The sequence below is a fragment of the Mirounga leonina genome, unplaced genomic scaffold (genome assembly GCF_011800145.1).
Source record: "Mirounga leonina isolate KUSES-001 unplaced genomic scaffold, KU_Mleo_1.0 Mir_173, whole genome shotgun sequence".
Lineage (NCBI taxonomy): Eukaryota > Metazoa > Chordata > Mammalia > Carnivora > Phocidae > Mirounga > Mirounga leonina.
The window spans coordinates 16,490,910-16,507,898 of NW_023270447.1; the positions used below are offsets into that span (position 1 = coordinate 16,490,910).

The 16,989-nt window shown below is 44.9% G+C and overlaps 1 protein-coding gene across 4 annotated transcripts in view; it reads left to right on the plus strand.

Annotated features, from left to right (window-relative positions):
- BCAR3 (BCAR3 adaptor protein, NSP family member) overlaps positions 1-16,989 on the plus strand; it is a 130,414-nt gene that overhangs the window by 46,912 nt on the left and 66,513 nt on the right. For 3 of the 4 annotated variants that reach the window (XM_035018003.1, XM_035018002.1, XM_035018005.1), the window contains exon 3: positions 8,979-9,018. In XM_035018003.1, coding sequence (XP_034873894.1) covers positions 8,979-9,018 — 40 coding nt within the window. Of the gene's footprint in view, positions 1-8,978; positions 9,019-16,989 lie in introns of those variants that run through there. The other variant, XM_035018007.1, reaches the window with a different exon arrangement.

The window sequence follows — 16,989 nt, forward strand, 5'->3', positions numbered from 1 at the left end:
GTATTTCTGTTGATACTGCATAGGATGCATCGGGATGCCTGAATCTGAGAATGGGCATCTTTCATTTATTTTGAAGATTTCCCATCATCATTTCTTTGACGATTGCTTTTTCTCTCTCTTGATTCTCTTCTTCTGGAGTTCTGGTTAAATGTAATTAGGCCTTCTCATTGTACCTTCTACATCGCTTTTATATTTCCCATCACCTTTCCTCTCTGTGCTGTGTTTTGCATAGTGTCTTTTTATATTTGTTTATGGTTTCTTCATAGATTTGTCATATTTTCTTAGGTCATGTTTAACCTGTTATGTAGCAGACTATATATTTTAATCAGTTTTTAACATTTTCATAATTGCCTGTTTATTCTGAGATCACTTTTTGATTCCGTCTTTTTTTTTTTTAATCATACGTTGTTATTTTATAGCCTGTGTCTGATATTCCAGTATCTGAAGTCTTTGAGGATCTCAGTCTATTGTTCTTTCTGCTGACTTCAGTGGTTGGGGCTTGCTTCCTTGTATATGTGGTTATTTCTGAAAGGAAATTTATGTTTGACCACATTTGTGGATATCCTGAGTGGCATTCTGCTGACAGAGTTTTCCCCCCAGCAAGTATTTACTTTTTCCTTACTAATGGCACCACCAACCCAGAAACTTTAATTTCTCAGTTTTGGATTCTCTGTCAAAGCAGGTAGTATAAATTTGAATCCCAACCAACATGAAGGCAGATCTGCAGTTACAAGTTCTTAGGGGAGACTCTTATTACTGTCATTTTTTCCCATCAGAATTTCTGGTGGAGACAGTAGGTTTCCTTCTTGGGTTCCCCTTGCTAGAGAGCATGCTACCTTCTTAATTTTTATGTATGTATTTATTTTTGCATATTCTTTTTGTAAGGGTGGTTTAGTCCCATTCTGATGGCTTCGTGGTTAGCTGCTGACTTCTGTGGACCCAGGGCTTACCCTCCCTGCTTTGCTTTTTACCCTCTTGTTGTTCATGTTTTGTGTTCTTGATTTGTTCTCTGTTTCTGTATCTGTTTTTTATATGTCTGTGCTTCTTGAGGACTTATCTTTCTAGTGACTTCCACAATGCACTTGAAAATATATTTGTAATTTATCATTTAGTTTTCAGAGTATCTGGTCTCCCGTATTAAGCAAATCAGAGTCCCAGAATAGAAATTTCTAATTTTCTGAGGCTCTATTTGGACTATATACAAAGGTGGTTTTTTTGTGGTTTAAATTTTCATTTGTCCATTCTTGTCCTTGTTTATTTATTAATTGGCTGCTGTGTGATAAATACAGTTCTAAGGGCTTAGTATACATTGGTGAGCAAGACAGAAGTAGCCCCTACCCTCATGGGGGGTATAGTCCCATGGAAAAGACATAAACAAGCACTGGTTGCTCACAGGGTGGTGGGGCTGATGGAGAAGACCAAAGGATTATGTAAAACAGGTATTCTCAGCTGGTATCTACACAGCTATCTTGTTTTGTTGTTCTCTGTTTCCTTCCTGAGTTAACTATTTTTGTCCCTGTGAGGGGATCCCTTAAATATTTGTTATATTTCCTCATACTTTATGGGAAAGATTTACATGTTCATAATTTGGAAAATGTGAATGACCCTTCTGAAAGTAACTTACCAGTTGAAAAGGAAGGGAGTTTATCTGAGACATTCAGTAGCTGAATGGCAGCAATCATATGTGCACTGCTAACCATGGAAAAAGGGTGGGAATGGAGCAAAGTCTTATAGATAATTCAGATCCCGGGTTAGTCTTAAAAGTTTGTGTAGTATAGTGCTTGAAGCAAAGGTTTTTGCTAGTTCATTCTTAATGAGCATATTGAGATGTGATAGGCACCATCTACTTAGTTCCCTTAGAAAGAATTCAGCAAGTGCCCTTGTTTCTCTCTTCCCTTTCACCCACCAAAGCCGGTCATTTACCACCATCTGTCTTTTCTCACTTAGAAAAGTCTCCTAAATCTGTACACCATCCCCACTCCCTCTATCATTATAGCCCAAGCCTCACCCTGTCACCTAGACCTCTCTAGCATCCTCTCCTTTGGTCTTCCTGACTCCGTCTTGCCCCCCACGAATCTGTTTTCCACACCAGTGCAGGGGGATTTTTCTAAAACACAAATCTCTGGTTCTTCTGCAGCTTAAGATTTTTCAACAAATCCCATTGCTTTCCTAAGTCTAGACATGTTTACATGGCATCCAAGCCCCTTATGCTTGGCTCTGCCTCTCTTCACCCTGATCTCCCAAACCCCCACCACTCCTGAGCCTCCCCTAACCCTGTGCTTCCATTACTTGTTCTTTTATTCATGAATTCAGCACATGGTTACTGGGCAACTGCTGTGTGAAGAGCACGGGGGATACCAAGGTGAATAAAGCAGAGAAAGCCTCAGTCTTGCAGGATTATATTCCAGAAAAAAAGACCATGAGCAAATAAACATTTCATATAATATCAGATAATATGGGAAAAAATAAAGCCAGATAAGGCCAGAGAGGGTAGTGGTGGTGCTTATTTAGGTAAGTGTTTAAGGAAAGCTTCTCTGAGGAGATGTTATTTGAGCAGAGACCTGAATGTTGTGAGGGAGTGAGCCTTTGAGAACTGCAGGGAGAATGTTGTAGGCGGAGGAACAGTAGTAAATGCCAAGCCACAGAGGCAGCGACCAGCTTGGCATGTTTGAGCACCAGAAAGAAAAGTCAGTAGGCCTTGGATGGAATGAGTGTATTAGTATGCTTTTGCTGAGTAACAAATTGCCAGAAACATGGTACCTTGACACCTGTTTATTACCTCACAGTTTCTGTAGGACAGAAGTCCCACAAAGCTCAGCTGGGTTCTTGGTTATGGGTCTCAAACTCAAGATGTCAGCAGCTGGGCTCCCATCTGAGCCTCTGGGGAAGAAGCTGCTTCCACAGTCATTCAGGTTGTTGTCAGAACTCAATTCCTTGTGGTTGTAGGACTGAGATCTGTTTCCTGGAAATCTGCTGGGGGCAGCTCCCACATAGAGGCCGCCTGAAGTTCCATGCCATGGGCCTTGTCACAGGTCGTGTTATAACGTTGCACCGCCAACAGGCTCCTTCATGTCCAAGCCCCCTCGCTCTGCACGGCAGGCCCACTTGGATAGTTGCCAGGTCTTGAAATCAGCTGACTTGAGGCTTACATCTGCAAAATCCCTTCACAGCAGGACTTAGATTGGTGTTCGGTTGACTCTCCAGGGGATGGGGCTTTTGTTGGAGGAAAAGCTTTAGAATTCTGCCTACCCCAGTGAGGTTGGAGAGATGGTGGGGACCATGCCAACCAGGGCCTTGGAGGCTCTGGTGAGGACTCCACGGTTTTGTTCTGATCGGATGGGAGTTATTAGAGGATTTTGATTTGGGGAAGGATCATGCCGGCTGCTGTGGAGATGGTGGAGCTGGGAAGGTGTTGCAGGCGTCCTGGTGAGAGATGTTGGTGGAATGACTATGGAAGCAGAGTGGAATTACTCCTGAATGCTGTGGTTTCCCAAGTGCACCATGGTGTCCCATGTCCCCATGTGTTTGCACATGCCTCTCCCATTGCCTGGACATTTCTCATCACCACCTCCCTCTCAGCTTCTTCGCCCAGTGAGTCCCTACCCAGCCCTCAAACCTTAGCTCAAAGGTTGCCTGAAAGGCCCCTCCATGGTGTTGCCTTCCCACTGACACCAACTTGAGTTGTGCTGGGTCTGTTGATCTGTCTTCCCCACTTGCCTGCAGCTTCTCCGGGAGCAGAGCCTTTGTCCCTGATTCCTCTGTTTCCATTGTCTGGCGGACAGCAAAGCATGTTGTAGATGCCTGATGATGTTTGTGGGATGAATGCAAGAACTATGGAGATACTGGGAATGAAGTAGACTCACCACTACTCTTGGGTTGCTCACCTTGTTGAGGCGAGACCTTATATAAATAAATATATACAGTAGAATGAACCAGAATGCAAATACCATGCCATGGGCACAAAGGAGGGGTGCCCACTCTGTGGATTACTGGTGTGCATGGAGTTTAAGGGGAACCTTTATTCTACTCAGTCTGGAACAGTTGGATCTAGTTTCTCACATCCCTCTATTGCATGAAAGAATTCTCTTATTACAAATGATTTCTCTTTGTTATATCCAGAAGGACATTTGTTTGGCAACACTGTTAGCCATTAATTTATTCCATAATATTTCAAGATGTCAAATCACTCATTCATTTAAAACATTCTATAATTTAAGACAGACATAAGGTACTTCATTCCTCATCTGTATTCCAAGCATTCAGAAAAGATCTGGTAGTGAAGTTTGGCTTGTATATTCAAGATGGAGAACCTCTTAACTCAAAATAGCAAACGTGTAGATCAAGTGTCCTTTTAAGAGGGAGTCACTATTAACCTCGTTACTGATGAGAAACACTAAAATAGTAAATACATCATTTCTGTGACTCCCAACTACACATCCCTCAGAATGAACCTAAGAAAGCAGGACCCTGGAAAGACTGATTTAACTGGAGTAAACACAGTGATGTTATTTAAAACGTAATAAACATAAGAACAAAATAACAGGAGGGTCCAGTTTCATTCTGCTGCTTTCCTGCGGTCTGTGGACCATGCGCTGTAGGGCGATGCCTGACAGAGGGGCCGTGGCTGTTGGCCAACCTCACCAGTTGTAAAGGGAGATACACAAAACATCATGGATTCACAAGGGTGGGGATTCATAATTTGCATAAGCAAAAAAAATTTTTTTTTAAACTTTTCATTTATATTGCCAAGTTCCTCTGTTTGTTTTCTAGTGATCTCTGTTGGAGAATATAAATCTGTGGCTTAAGGAGTGTTTGGTGCACAGACTTGTATGAATAATTGGATATTCTATTTCAAATTAGAGGCTAGGGCTACAGGGCCAACTGCTCTGTTTTCTAGCTCACATCTTCTTTGGCCAGCTGGGATGAAGTGGAGGCTGAGAAAGGAGACACACAGCATTTCTGCATTTAAACATAATTTTTTTAAAAAATTGAAAAAAAATAAAAATTGGAGCTAGCTCTTAAAAATAAACATAATTTAGTTCAGGGCAATGATTTTTAAAGTTTCTGGACTTGTAACACACTCTTGGTTTTATTAGACACGATGCTGTATTCCTTCCTTGCCTGTCTAAAAAGGATGAGAACGTGAGGATCCTCTAGGGCACCCTGGGAGCCCTGAGTTAGAATTTTAGGATATTTGGATTCCTCTCTGCTCTTGTAGCAGAATGAACAAGGCTCCCTTAGCAGAATTCATTTGGGGGGCAGGGTCGAAAGGGGACTTCAGGTTTATCTCTCACCAGAGCCTTCCCCGTTTCCTTCTCTTCTGCCCAGAGAAGTGTGTGGTAGAGGATCGAAGAGGAACACAGGAGGGGTGCCTGGGTGGCGCAGTCGATTAGGCATCCGACTCTTGATCTCAGCTCAGGCCTTGATCTCAGGGTCATGAGTTCAAGCCTTGTGTTGGCCTCACGCTGGGTATGGAACCTACTTTAAAAACAACAAAAAAGAAGAGGAATACAGGAGGTTCATCTAAGGTGGGGGGCATTTTGGAGAAGACCCCAGGCTCTTTGGTGCTGGGCTCTCTGGATGGGAGAGCACAGGCTGCCCTGCCTCTAGGAGATCTTGTCTCTGCGTGAGGACCGTGCTAACCATCGCTACTTCAGGAGCCACCAGGCCCAGTGCTTGGCCCTGTTGGTTATCCCACCTCTTCCCAAGAGAGCTTGAAGGCTCTGTTCTGAGAGAACTAGCCCAGAGAGTTTTTAGGTACATCTCTAGAGAAAGGAAGAAAGGAACGTTTCAGCTTTCAGAGGTGAAAGGAAAAGGATTTTAGAGCTAAATCTGGTGAGAAGAGCAGATCCTGAACAAAATTCTAAAAAGAATTTACTAAAAGAATGACATCCGAGCACCTAAAAAGGGAGAATTAAAATGACAAACCATGACTCTATGGTCTTGGTATTTGGCAAATACTTTCCCAAAACTGAATGAAATGAAGCTCAAGGAAAATATTTGACAGTGTTTTAGCTGCCAGTGAAAAAGTTCAAGCTTTCAAGTGAAAATTAGAAGTTTGGAAAATTTGTATCCTCCACCATGCGCTTGACACTTCCCGATGTTTAATAACTTCTGATGAGATCAGCGACAATACTGACAAATGTGATTCTTTTTTTATATTATAATGAAATGTGTCAAAATTTAGAATATCTGCATAACTCAGTGAACCAGTATTTTCCCCGGACAGTGGATACAGAATCACACATGGATAAAAGGTCCAATCAGAGTGCAGGAGAGAGATGCTAAAGAGTAAGAAGCGTGGTCCAAGAGGCTGCATTACAACTAGCCTTTAAGAAATTACCACTTGTTCAGTTTTGGTGTGTATCAAAGAAGAATAGCCATAATTACCTGAAGAGTCTAATGAAATACCCCGCCCTTTTCCAGTTTCATATCTATGTGAGGATGGACTTTTTTCTAAACCAAGACATAACATATTGAATGCAGAAGTAGATATGAGAGGGGCGCCTAGGTGGCTCAGTCGGTTAAGCATCTGCCTTCAGCTCAGGTCATGATCTCAGGGTCCTGGGATCGAGCCCTGTGTTGGGGGGAGGGGCTGTGTCCCTGCTCAGCAGGGAGTCTGCGTCTCCCTCTGCCTGTCCCCTCTGGTCATGCACGTGCACTCTCTCAAATAAATAAATAAAATCTTTAAAAAGAAAAAAAGAAGTAGATATGACAATTCAGCTGTACTTCTAAGCCAGATGTGAAAAAGATTTGCAAAAATGTGAGACAGTGTCACTCTTTTCACTAAATTTTTATTTTAAGAAAAAATAACTATTTGTAATAAAATTATTTTATATAAAATATAAAATACTAATATTTGAAAATTTCTGTTTAATTTCTAATATCAGTAATCAGTAGATATAACCCACATGAACAAAAGCTCTTTGGGGTCCTTAGTAATTTAGAGCGTAAAGAGATCCTGAGACCAAAAAACATTTGGGAACCACTGATTTCAGCCCCCCATACCTATCCTGTTTATCCATGCATTAATACTTGGATTATGAAGGTCTATAATGCACATTTTTATTTTATTTTTTCTTTTTAAGATTTTATTTATTTGAGAGAGAGAATGAGAGAGAGCACATGAGAGGGGGGAGGGTCAGAGGGAGAAGCAGACTCCCCGCTGAGCAGGGAGCCCGATGTGGGACTCGATCCTGGGACTCCAGGATCATGACCTGAGCTGAACTCAGTCACTCAACCAACTGAGCCACCCAGGCGCCCTATAATGCACATTTTTAAATGTGCATAAAAAGAAATTTGAAGATGAGAACAGCCTTTCAGTGGTTCTAACATCTTCCTACCCTCCCAGGGCCAGACCTTGGGGCCAGATGATTAGCCTAAGACTGGATGGCTATACACCTGAAATGTTAATTCAGTAGAAAACCAGGGGGTCAAGAACTTAAAAGGGAGCACAGCCAAAGTGCTGCCGACAAAGTTTTTCATCACTACCGGTGGTTCCACGGATGCAAAGCCTGATGACATCGACACGGTGTCCAGAGCGTGTGGCAGAAGTGGTGACCAGGCACAGGACAGATTCCAGTGCTTTGGGAAAAGATGCCTGATAAACAAACTTGAAGGCAAAGAGTTGTAAGGCTTTGACAGACTGATTTATAACCCTCTTTGATGGGAATGCGCCCAGGGACGGTGAGCTTATGCTGTTCTCAGATCCTTTGTCCCTATTAGGGTCTCATTCCAGAACCTCATCCACTGATATGGAGAGGAGCATCTTGGATGACAGCCTGCCTCTGTGCAGGGCTCCGTGTACAGCCCTAAATGGACCGTCACACCAAGCCAAGCGTGGGCTTTGGGGGTTGTATCCATTTCCACAAGATGGTGGTATCCCTGAGCCGTGGGGTTGGGACTCCTTGTGCTCCGGCAGTGACCAGAATCATCTCTTAGCCCGAGGAGAAGTGCTGCCATCTCTGGGGGTCGAGCCCACCCTTGCAGAGGAAGCTGCTCGTTGGGGGGACTTGTGAGGCACCCGTACTTTCTGTAGATACACTAAGACCCTCTCCACGGAGAAGACTATTCTTACAGGCTTTAGAGCCATTCTGTCCTCTCAAAATGATGCCGTCTCTGCAGGGATGTGTTGAGTTTTTGAAGTTTAAGTCTCTCAAGGCAGCTCGCTGTCTTTTCACATCCTCTGTTGAGGGGGCACCTCGCTATAACTCTGCCAGCACTGAAAACGGCTGCTCTCACGTCTCCCGCTCCTCTCCTTTGCCCTAGTCGATTCTCTTCGTTTCTGTGAGAAGTCAGCCTCCTTAGGGCCACCTGCTGCTGTTTACTTTTAATTGTCTGGTTAATCCCAATGTCATATTATGACAGACACGAGCAGACATTAGATGGGGGAGAGAACAGTACTGGGGCACCAAAGAAAATGAGGATGAACTGCTCTGCTTGACACCAGGGGTGGGGGTTAATCAAGGCAGTGATTTTTATAAAAAAGAGGAGGACGTGGTCTAGGAGGAGAGCTGGGTTTACAGATTCCATCTTTTGCCCCCGCGACTGGGTGACCTCGGGTAGCCGCTGGGCCTGCGTGAGCCTCCATTTTCTTCTGTCAAAGAGGACATAACACAGCTGTCTGGTCCAGAGGTTCCCTCATTTGGGCATCCTCCTTGCTGTTATGTGCTTCAGATTTTTAGGCTAATTTTTTTGCTCAAGTGAATCTAGAATTAGCACATGAACTAGTCTAACGTTTGGAGCCTGACTCTGATGAGAAAGCAGGTGGAGCTTCTAGACGGATTATGGTGGTGTCCTACCCCCTCCTGATCTGTATCTGTTCTGACTTCCTTATCTGTCTCCTGTGAGTATTGCCTGGGAGGTGGGCCCATCTTAATAATTTGAAGAAGAGAGTGAACATGATATTGGATACATTTTACTCAGCACAAGAATGCGTTGTTCCCAATTGTTCTCATACTTATGTTTTCTCTTTCCAGGGATCAGCATCTTCTGGACCCAACTCTGGAATATGTGAAGGTAGGAAACCAGGATTTAAGGTGGAACTAGGACCCTGTGTAATAGATTTCCCATTTTTAACACAGTGTTGCCAAATAATGCTGCAGTCTGGCTTGTGTAGGAAGCTGCTCAGACTGGAACAACCAGGGGGTAATTTGACTCTCTTAGGCCTTCAGTTACTTTTGTAGGGGTCTTATGTCATCCTATTATAGGTCTACAGTCTTTTTCCTCCTATCTGAAACCCTTGGGGGTTAGATGGGTTTTAAAATTCAGAATTGTTTTTGAAAGGTAATATGGTACACATATATAACATCCTCAAAGGGGTCTAGCTGGGCCAGCACTCCAGACTCAAATGCATTATTTTAGCAGTGAGATGGAAGAATATTCATACAAAGTGGGATAAATAGACTACAAATGATTTTATGTAGCTCAGCTCATGCTTTGCCACCAAAAGAGGTCAGGTTTGTTTTGCTGCCAAATGACTTAAAATTTTTCAGTTTTCAGAGTGTTTTGGCTTTTAGGGATAGTGGATAATGAATTGTGAGCCTGAGTTTATCTTCAGTGGAGGACTGCAGGCTCCCTGAGGTTTTCTGAGTCAGCCTTCCTTTCCGACAGCCACTGCCCTGTGTAGTAGCTCATCTAGGACCAGGAGCTGTGGTCATATGCTGCTTTCCAGTGGGGCTGCCATTCAGTGCCTCTAAATAGTCAATACTCTGAAACAATGATTTCCTTCTGAGCAGAAAGAAAAGATGCTTTTCACCACCACCACCCCCATTTTTGGGGGGTGTTTATGTTTGCTTTATTTTATTTTTGAGAACTGAAATCTGATACCTACTACAGAAAAGAGAACTCTGATTTGTCACACTTCGTTTCTTGGATTTATGACAACATACGTCCTTAACTTTTAGGACAAATCATGGCATGTGTTATATTTGAAGGTGCTTGCGTCCCAGGAGCCACATTCCATCCTCTTTATTCCAAGGGCAGTGTCACAGTTTGGGAGTATTTGGATAGATAGTTTTTTTTTTTTTTCGTGTTGTTTTTCGACTGTTGTTTTTTCGTGTGCCTGTTGGCATTTTTTCTCTCTTTAGACCAGAGGATGGATGATAGAGGAGAAACCTATAGTAGAATCACTTAGTGGCTTGAAGTAGTCATAATAAAGCTTGTTGGAATGGAAGCGGGTATTCTTTTTTCCTCCCTCTCATTCCCAGTCTATGTCTGAGCTGTAGTTATCAGTGCAGCAAATGTACAATCCTAAGCCAGCATGGCTGTCATGTCAGAATCACGAGAGAGCTTTATAAATGATGTCTAGGTGCCTCTGGGTGCATCTTCTTATGCAGGTTGTACGCTGCAAAGCATTCGGGGGGTGCTGTTCACAGAGACTGTGATTTGACTTGAGCACGACATAAAAAATGTGCCCTAGCATCAGGCAGTGTGTAAATCACAGCAGCCCTTTAAAAGCCACCCATGCCGTGTTTCCGAAAGTGGCTGTTTGCCGCTGCGGGCTCGCTGCGGGCTCCCGCACTCCAGTAGCCTGGTTTTCCTTTCACACTGTCCAAGCCTTTAAGATAATCCGGTGATGAATTCTAAAGCTAAGCATAGATTCTGGAATGATCTGTTTTAGTATTCTTGAAGCTGTTGTGTCGCATTCATGAATGTCGGTCATTCTAAGTTGAGTTGTGTTGGGTAAGAAGAGATACTGGGGTTCTCAGTGGTGTCTGTCTTGCTCGGCAGTCTTTGTCTTCCCCAGCAGTGAGAGGTGATGGGACCGCCCTTGGTGGCTGGAGGGTACTTCTTTCCAAGGTCCTGTTGAGGTGTTCTGAAGGTCACTCTTTGCTCCCAGCCTTGTCTCAATCTAGTCAGGGCTTTATAAATGAACTCTCTGTGCTCCCGGATGCATATGTGCATATATATATATATATATATATATATATATTTTATCCTCATTTTGCCCCTGGTTTGGAGGGATGGTTTGGGGATTTGTTGGGCGAATGTGGGGTGTTTTCGTTTGCTTCTATGATCACTGAAGCTCTGAAAGCACGTTCATGGAGGCCTTTGACCTCAAGGTCTAAATGGACCCATGTGTCATGCTTCTTGGGCCCGTACAGGATCATCCTAGCCTTTCTCAGACTTGGCCGCCCTCTCGAGCCTGGCTGACGAGTCCATGTCATGAAGGCCTTGTAAATCGGTGCCAGCTGGTGCCTAGTGATTTGGAGGGTGACAGAAAATAATCAAGGGAGGTGAGATAGTTATAGACAAACTGGGATGCAGTTTGGTGCCTCCTGACTTTGAGCTGTTACTTCCCTCCAAGCTCTTGGTGCACTTAATGCCTCTTGGGCATGTAGAAAAGTAGAGATTCTTTGTAAAATTCATTACATCACGTGGGGTCCCCTTCTGGTAGAGTCAGATTTATCAGCCTAAAAAAACAAGATGCAAAAGAGCACATTTTTAGGGACCTCATAATGGGGGTAGTCTGATCTCTGATGGAGATCTCTGGATCTCTGTCTTCAAATGCCTTCTCCTTCCCATGGGAGACTTTCTAACCATCCTCACCTGGTTTTCCCAGTGCCAGGGAGGGAGGGATAGAGGGAGGGATCTATCTATCTATCTATCTGGGACTGGCTGCGCCTCCGTGGGCCTGGGGGAACTGAGGCACTGGGGGTGGGAGGCGCTGGGGCTGCAGTATTGTGGTGGAGAGAGCTGGGTAGAGAATGAACCCAAAATTCACTTCTGTCCAGTTTGGACTCTGTGTCCTCCTAACACCCTGTGCAGTTTGTAAGGAATGGCATTAATTCGGCGTGAAAGGGGACCAGTCTGGTCTGCGTTTGCTAGGCTACCAGGAGCTCCTCTGCTGGGGGGGGAAGGGGGGGTGGAGTTGGGGGGTAATGGAGGGAAATGTGCGCAGGCGGGGGAGCCCCCCAGCTGACAGAGGTTCTTTCCCTTTCCGCTGGAGCCTCGCCACAGCACCTAAACCCTACTCGCTGAATTCCGTGTTTGGATGTGATAAGAAAGTTAGAGCAGCTCCAAACCGGCCAAAGGATTTTGGAATCTCATTCGCCACTGTGTCTCTTTAATTCTGACTGTTAGAGAGGGGAGTTTTGTTTTTTCTTTTTCTACTTTTGCCTTATTTTTTGAGCCCTCACTTCTCCCTACTTCCCCGGCCCCCACAGTAGCTCAAAACATGATCATTTTGAAATTCTGATTTTAACTCTTTTGTGTAATCATGGGGTCCTTTTCTGTAATGAAATACCATTGATTGTCTTTTTCGCTGCACCAGAAAGAAACCACTTCTTCCAGGTTGGAAAGCAGAAATGTCCACAGCTGCTCCACCTTCCTTTAGTCATTTGTGACTTTGCTTAGTGGTGTACAGCTCTGGAATTTTCCTCTGCGTACCTAGCATACCTTATGGGAGATAAAAACTTTTTTTTTTTTTTTTTAAACAGAGGAAATAGCTTTTGGAGGAAATAGCCCTAGGCAAAATTGTGAGGAGGGCTTTATTTTCTGGGCTTTTTTACTTGCTCACTGCCCCATTCGGTTCTTGCCATATTTTTACCCCATTACAATGTATTTATTCAGTGTCGTTTCTTAGACCTGTGTCAGCTTAGAACATTTGATAAAATAATTGTACTAAAATGTGAATAAGTGATAATAGCTCAGTGTGTTAACCTTTCCAGATGGCATTCCAATAGCACACTCCAAGTTACACAACCCTGAAGAACCCTCAGGGAGGGGAGCCCAGTCCACCCTCTGTGACTGTGGACTTGCCACCTTCTTTCTGTGGGTTCCATCTTCTCACAACTAGAACATCAGGGGATGGGTTAGTGTCCTTTGAACATTTTTAGGATCCTCTATACCTGTGATAGGCTGGAGGGGAAAGTTTTTTTAGCAAGCAGGAAGGGCTTCTTAATCTATCACTCTAGATCATCTGTCACTATGAGCAGAAGTGACATATTGATTGGAACATGTGTCTCAGACATTAAGACCAAGGATGTGAGAGCTAATAACTGCCCGTCTGTCATATTACCTCAAAAAATTGGGATGTACTTCAGCACTCCTACATGTGCTCTTACCATCCATTATGCTTTCACTTTTGTAACCCTTTCTTGAACCTAGGAAACCAACTTTCATTTTCACTCATTATCATTTTTTTCACTCTTTTCCTGGGGCTACTTTTTTAAGCTTCCAGAATTGCCCCCCCATACACCAAATTTTATAAATTTATATTATTTCTTGTCCTTTCCCCCTTTATACATATCTTCCTTGTAGACTGAAGATTATTTCTAGCTTCTTCACATACGAGCCTTACAGTTATTTTAATAAAGCATCTCTTTTCTGGGAATGGTTTAAAAATACATTTTTTTAGGGGAGGTGGTAATTGGGGCAGAGCTGGGTAATTTTTCTTTTAAAAGAAATGTTTATTATAGATTTTGCATTTTTAAATGTCCTTAAGAAAGATAAATTGGAAAATAAAGCCAAGTAGAAAAGGAAATCGGGATGACTGTTTTTCAAATTAGCCAAGATGTAGGCAAGCCCCTTTTCGTGGCCAGGCTGTAAACAGCACCATGCCCGCCTGTGGACAAAGGCCTGCTCTCCAGGCGACCGCAGTTAGCAAGTGTCAAGACGGAATGCAGCCTTTTGTCCCTGGCTAGCCTCCTAGTGAACAAATATCCTTTCTTTTATAGGCAGCCTGGGTGGATTCTTGCTAGAACCACTTGTGAGCTTTTATGAAATGATTTGCAGTTTCTGAGCTCCTTCGCAGGCTGGGAAGGGGACAGGACTGAGCCATTATCCTGAGTGGGGACCTGCACCTCCGACGGCTCCTTCCCCCACCTCCCACGCCTCAGTCCCCTCCCCGCGCCCCCCCGCCCCCCCAGTGCGCATGAGCAGCTCTGGAGCCAAAGTGCCTTGGCAATCAGTCCTTTATGGGGTTAATGCACTGAAATGCTCTTTCTGAGAGGGCCTTACAGATGTGACAGGCTGCCCAAGGCTCAGATCTCAGCAAGGCCTCTTCCTGCGGCCAGGCTGGGGCTACATTAGGTCACCCCGCAGATTAAAAGAGGAGTAATTATGCGAATTCCAGCGCCAAGAATAAGCGCGCCTGCCGGCGTTGGGGAGCTCCTGGGAGAGGGGCCCGGGAGGCTGCAGCTCCGCTTTGTGCTCAAGATGGCCGCAGCCATGGCCTCGGTTAAATAGCTGCCTTTGACGAAAGTCTTTTCTTCCAGCAGGGGAAACAGGCCAGTCTGCTCTGAATTAGCCAGCTAACAAAGTCATGAAAGGGACTTACAAAAACAACGGCACGCTGTACATTCCGCGCGATTTTAGCAAGTTATATGAACCAAATAACGGCCCGCTTGGCTGGCTCTGCAGGGTTTTGCCCGAGTGTGCACATCCGCAGAGCCAGCACGGTCCCCGGTGGGACCAGAAGATCAAACGCTGCCCGTGGTGAATGTGAAACAGCCCTGGGGCTCACATTCAGAGGAGCGGGGAGAGCTCCCGTCCGTCCGGCTTCTCCCACTCCACCCCGAAAACAGTCTCTGCAGATCTTCTTGGGAGGTTTAATGTTACTGCAGTTTAAAAACAGATTGCTGAGGCAGGGTGGGAAGACAGAAGAATAGGGGTGGAGGACAGTCCCTCATGCGGTGGAACCCTTTCCCGCAGGGGCTTTCAAACTGTGGGCATTTACAAGAAGTGAAGTCGTATCATGAAAATGTGTGTTCATTTCAAAAGCCATGTGTGAACATTGATGGTGACATTATTTATAATTGATAAAAACCGGGAACAGCGCAGATGTCCTTCAACTGGTGAATGGAGAAACTGTAGTGCACCCTTCAGTGGCGTGATAGCCTAAAAAGGAATGGACTGTGGGATGCGTATAAAAACTTATTAGTGACAGAAAACAGATCAGTAGTTGAAAGGGGGTAGGGGAGAGGTCCACCGCAAAAGGGAACAAAAGAACTTTTAGAATGATAGAAATACCTTGATTGTGGTTGCTTCCAAGCTCACAGGACGGTCCTCAAAAGGGTGACTGTTACTGTATGTAAATTATACCTCAGTGAGCCTGACTTTTAAAAAGCAAACTAAAACCTTATCATATTTTAGCCCTTAAGTGCTGCCACCCCCGTAGGGGAAATGTTTGGTTTTGAGACAGGCCACCTCAGACTGCTGATCACACGGAGAAAGTGCTGAGCTTGTGGATATTTTGCTGCCCTGGCTCATTCAACAGATAGTTGGGAGCATATACCATGTGTTAGTAATTGCTCAGTGGAGCGAGGGATGGGAGCCAAGTGTTATCGCAAGCCTAACCTTCGATAGTGGCAGTGGGCATGGAAAGTCAGGGCGGGGGCTGGAGGCCCTTTAGAGAATGAAGAGCTATTTTATTAGGTGAGTTGACGGCTCCATGCGGACTTAACTGGAGGAGGTGAGGGAGAGGAAGCCGGGGGAATTCCAGAGTTCACAAGAGTGCCTGGCATCTTGCCAGAAGCCAGTGAATATTTTAAGGGAGGACAGGAAACTTCCAGTTGGAGACCTTGTTACCGCAGTGACATTACATTAATTGATGAGCATTTGAGGATATCATTAGACTGGGAGGATCAGCAAACTACAGCTGGAGGAGACCAAATCTGGCCTATCGCCTGTCACTGTACGGCGCAAGCTAAAAATGGATTTTACAATTTAAATGTTTTTTTTTTTTAATCAAAAGAAGAATGTGGGGGCGCCTGGGTGGCTCAGTTGGTTAAGCGACTGCCTTCGGCTCAGGTCATGATCCTGGAGTCCCGGGATCGAGTCCCGCATCGGGCTCCCTGCTCGGCAGGGAGTCTGCTTCTCCCTCTGACCCTCCCCCCGTCTCATGTGCTCTCTCTCTCTCTCTCAAATAAATAAATAAAAAATCTTTAAAAAAAAAAAAAGAAGAATGTGAAAATTGCAAAAATTCACATTTTAACATGGAGAAAGCTTTATTGAAACACAGCCACACCCATTCATTTACGTATTGCTGCTTTCTCACCATTACCATGGAGTTGAGTAGATATGACAGAATGGGCAGCAAAGCCTGACGTATTTACTGTCTGGCCCTTTACAGAAGAGATTTGTGGACCCCTGATCTAGACTATATGCATATACACTGTCCCTGTTTTACCTCCCAGCAATGCGTAGTAGGCTTCCTGCAAAAATTTTCACACCAACACTTCCGTGGTGCTACCTTGTGTCACTGACGTCACTTTCATCTCGCCTGATGACACAGCAGTGAGCCCTTGTGCAGGTTGTGAGACCGTGCACAATCACAGAGATGATGCTGTGGCAGCACTGCACGATTTGGACACTTCTCAGCAGCTCGAGGGGTGGACCTGTCCGCGGTGAGCAGCGGCTCCCCACTGGGCCTGTCACATCTGCCGTCTTCAGTTCTGCTGGCTGAAAGGCAGGTGGGGACAGCACAGTGGCTTGAATCGTGACTGTTCTTGCCTGGGGCTTGTCCGGTTAATGTCCTCAGGCCAGATTGCTCTGCCAGGGCAGCCTGAGGTGAGTTCTCTCGGTGTCCCAAGTCAGAAGTCAGTTCTCCCTGGGCCTCCTGAACTTGATGGTTTGACTCAAGGTCAACCCTGGAGCTGCCCTCTAGAAGTGTTCCAAGGAGCCTTGTCTGGCCTGTGAGTGGAATAAGGCTAGATTCCTATTTGTATTCTGTGCTGCAGCCTTCATCCTTGACTGCAAGTAGGAGGACACGTCTGAGATCCCAAGCAATGGCAGGTGGAGAGGTGGCAAAGAGACTGGAAAACGAACATGCAAGCAAGAATGGAAGCTATGGCGTCAGACTAGACTCCATGTTATCATTGGACCTTAGAACCCTTTGCGTGTGGCCTGTCTACCCCTAACCTCATCTACTACCGTCTGCCTTAGTCACTGTACCCCTCCCTGCTGGCTTTTCCTACTGCCCTGGCATGGAAGTTGCTTTTGAAGTTGAGTGGTTTAAAGTGAGTGGAATTGTGTTCCCCCAAAAGA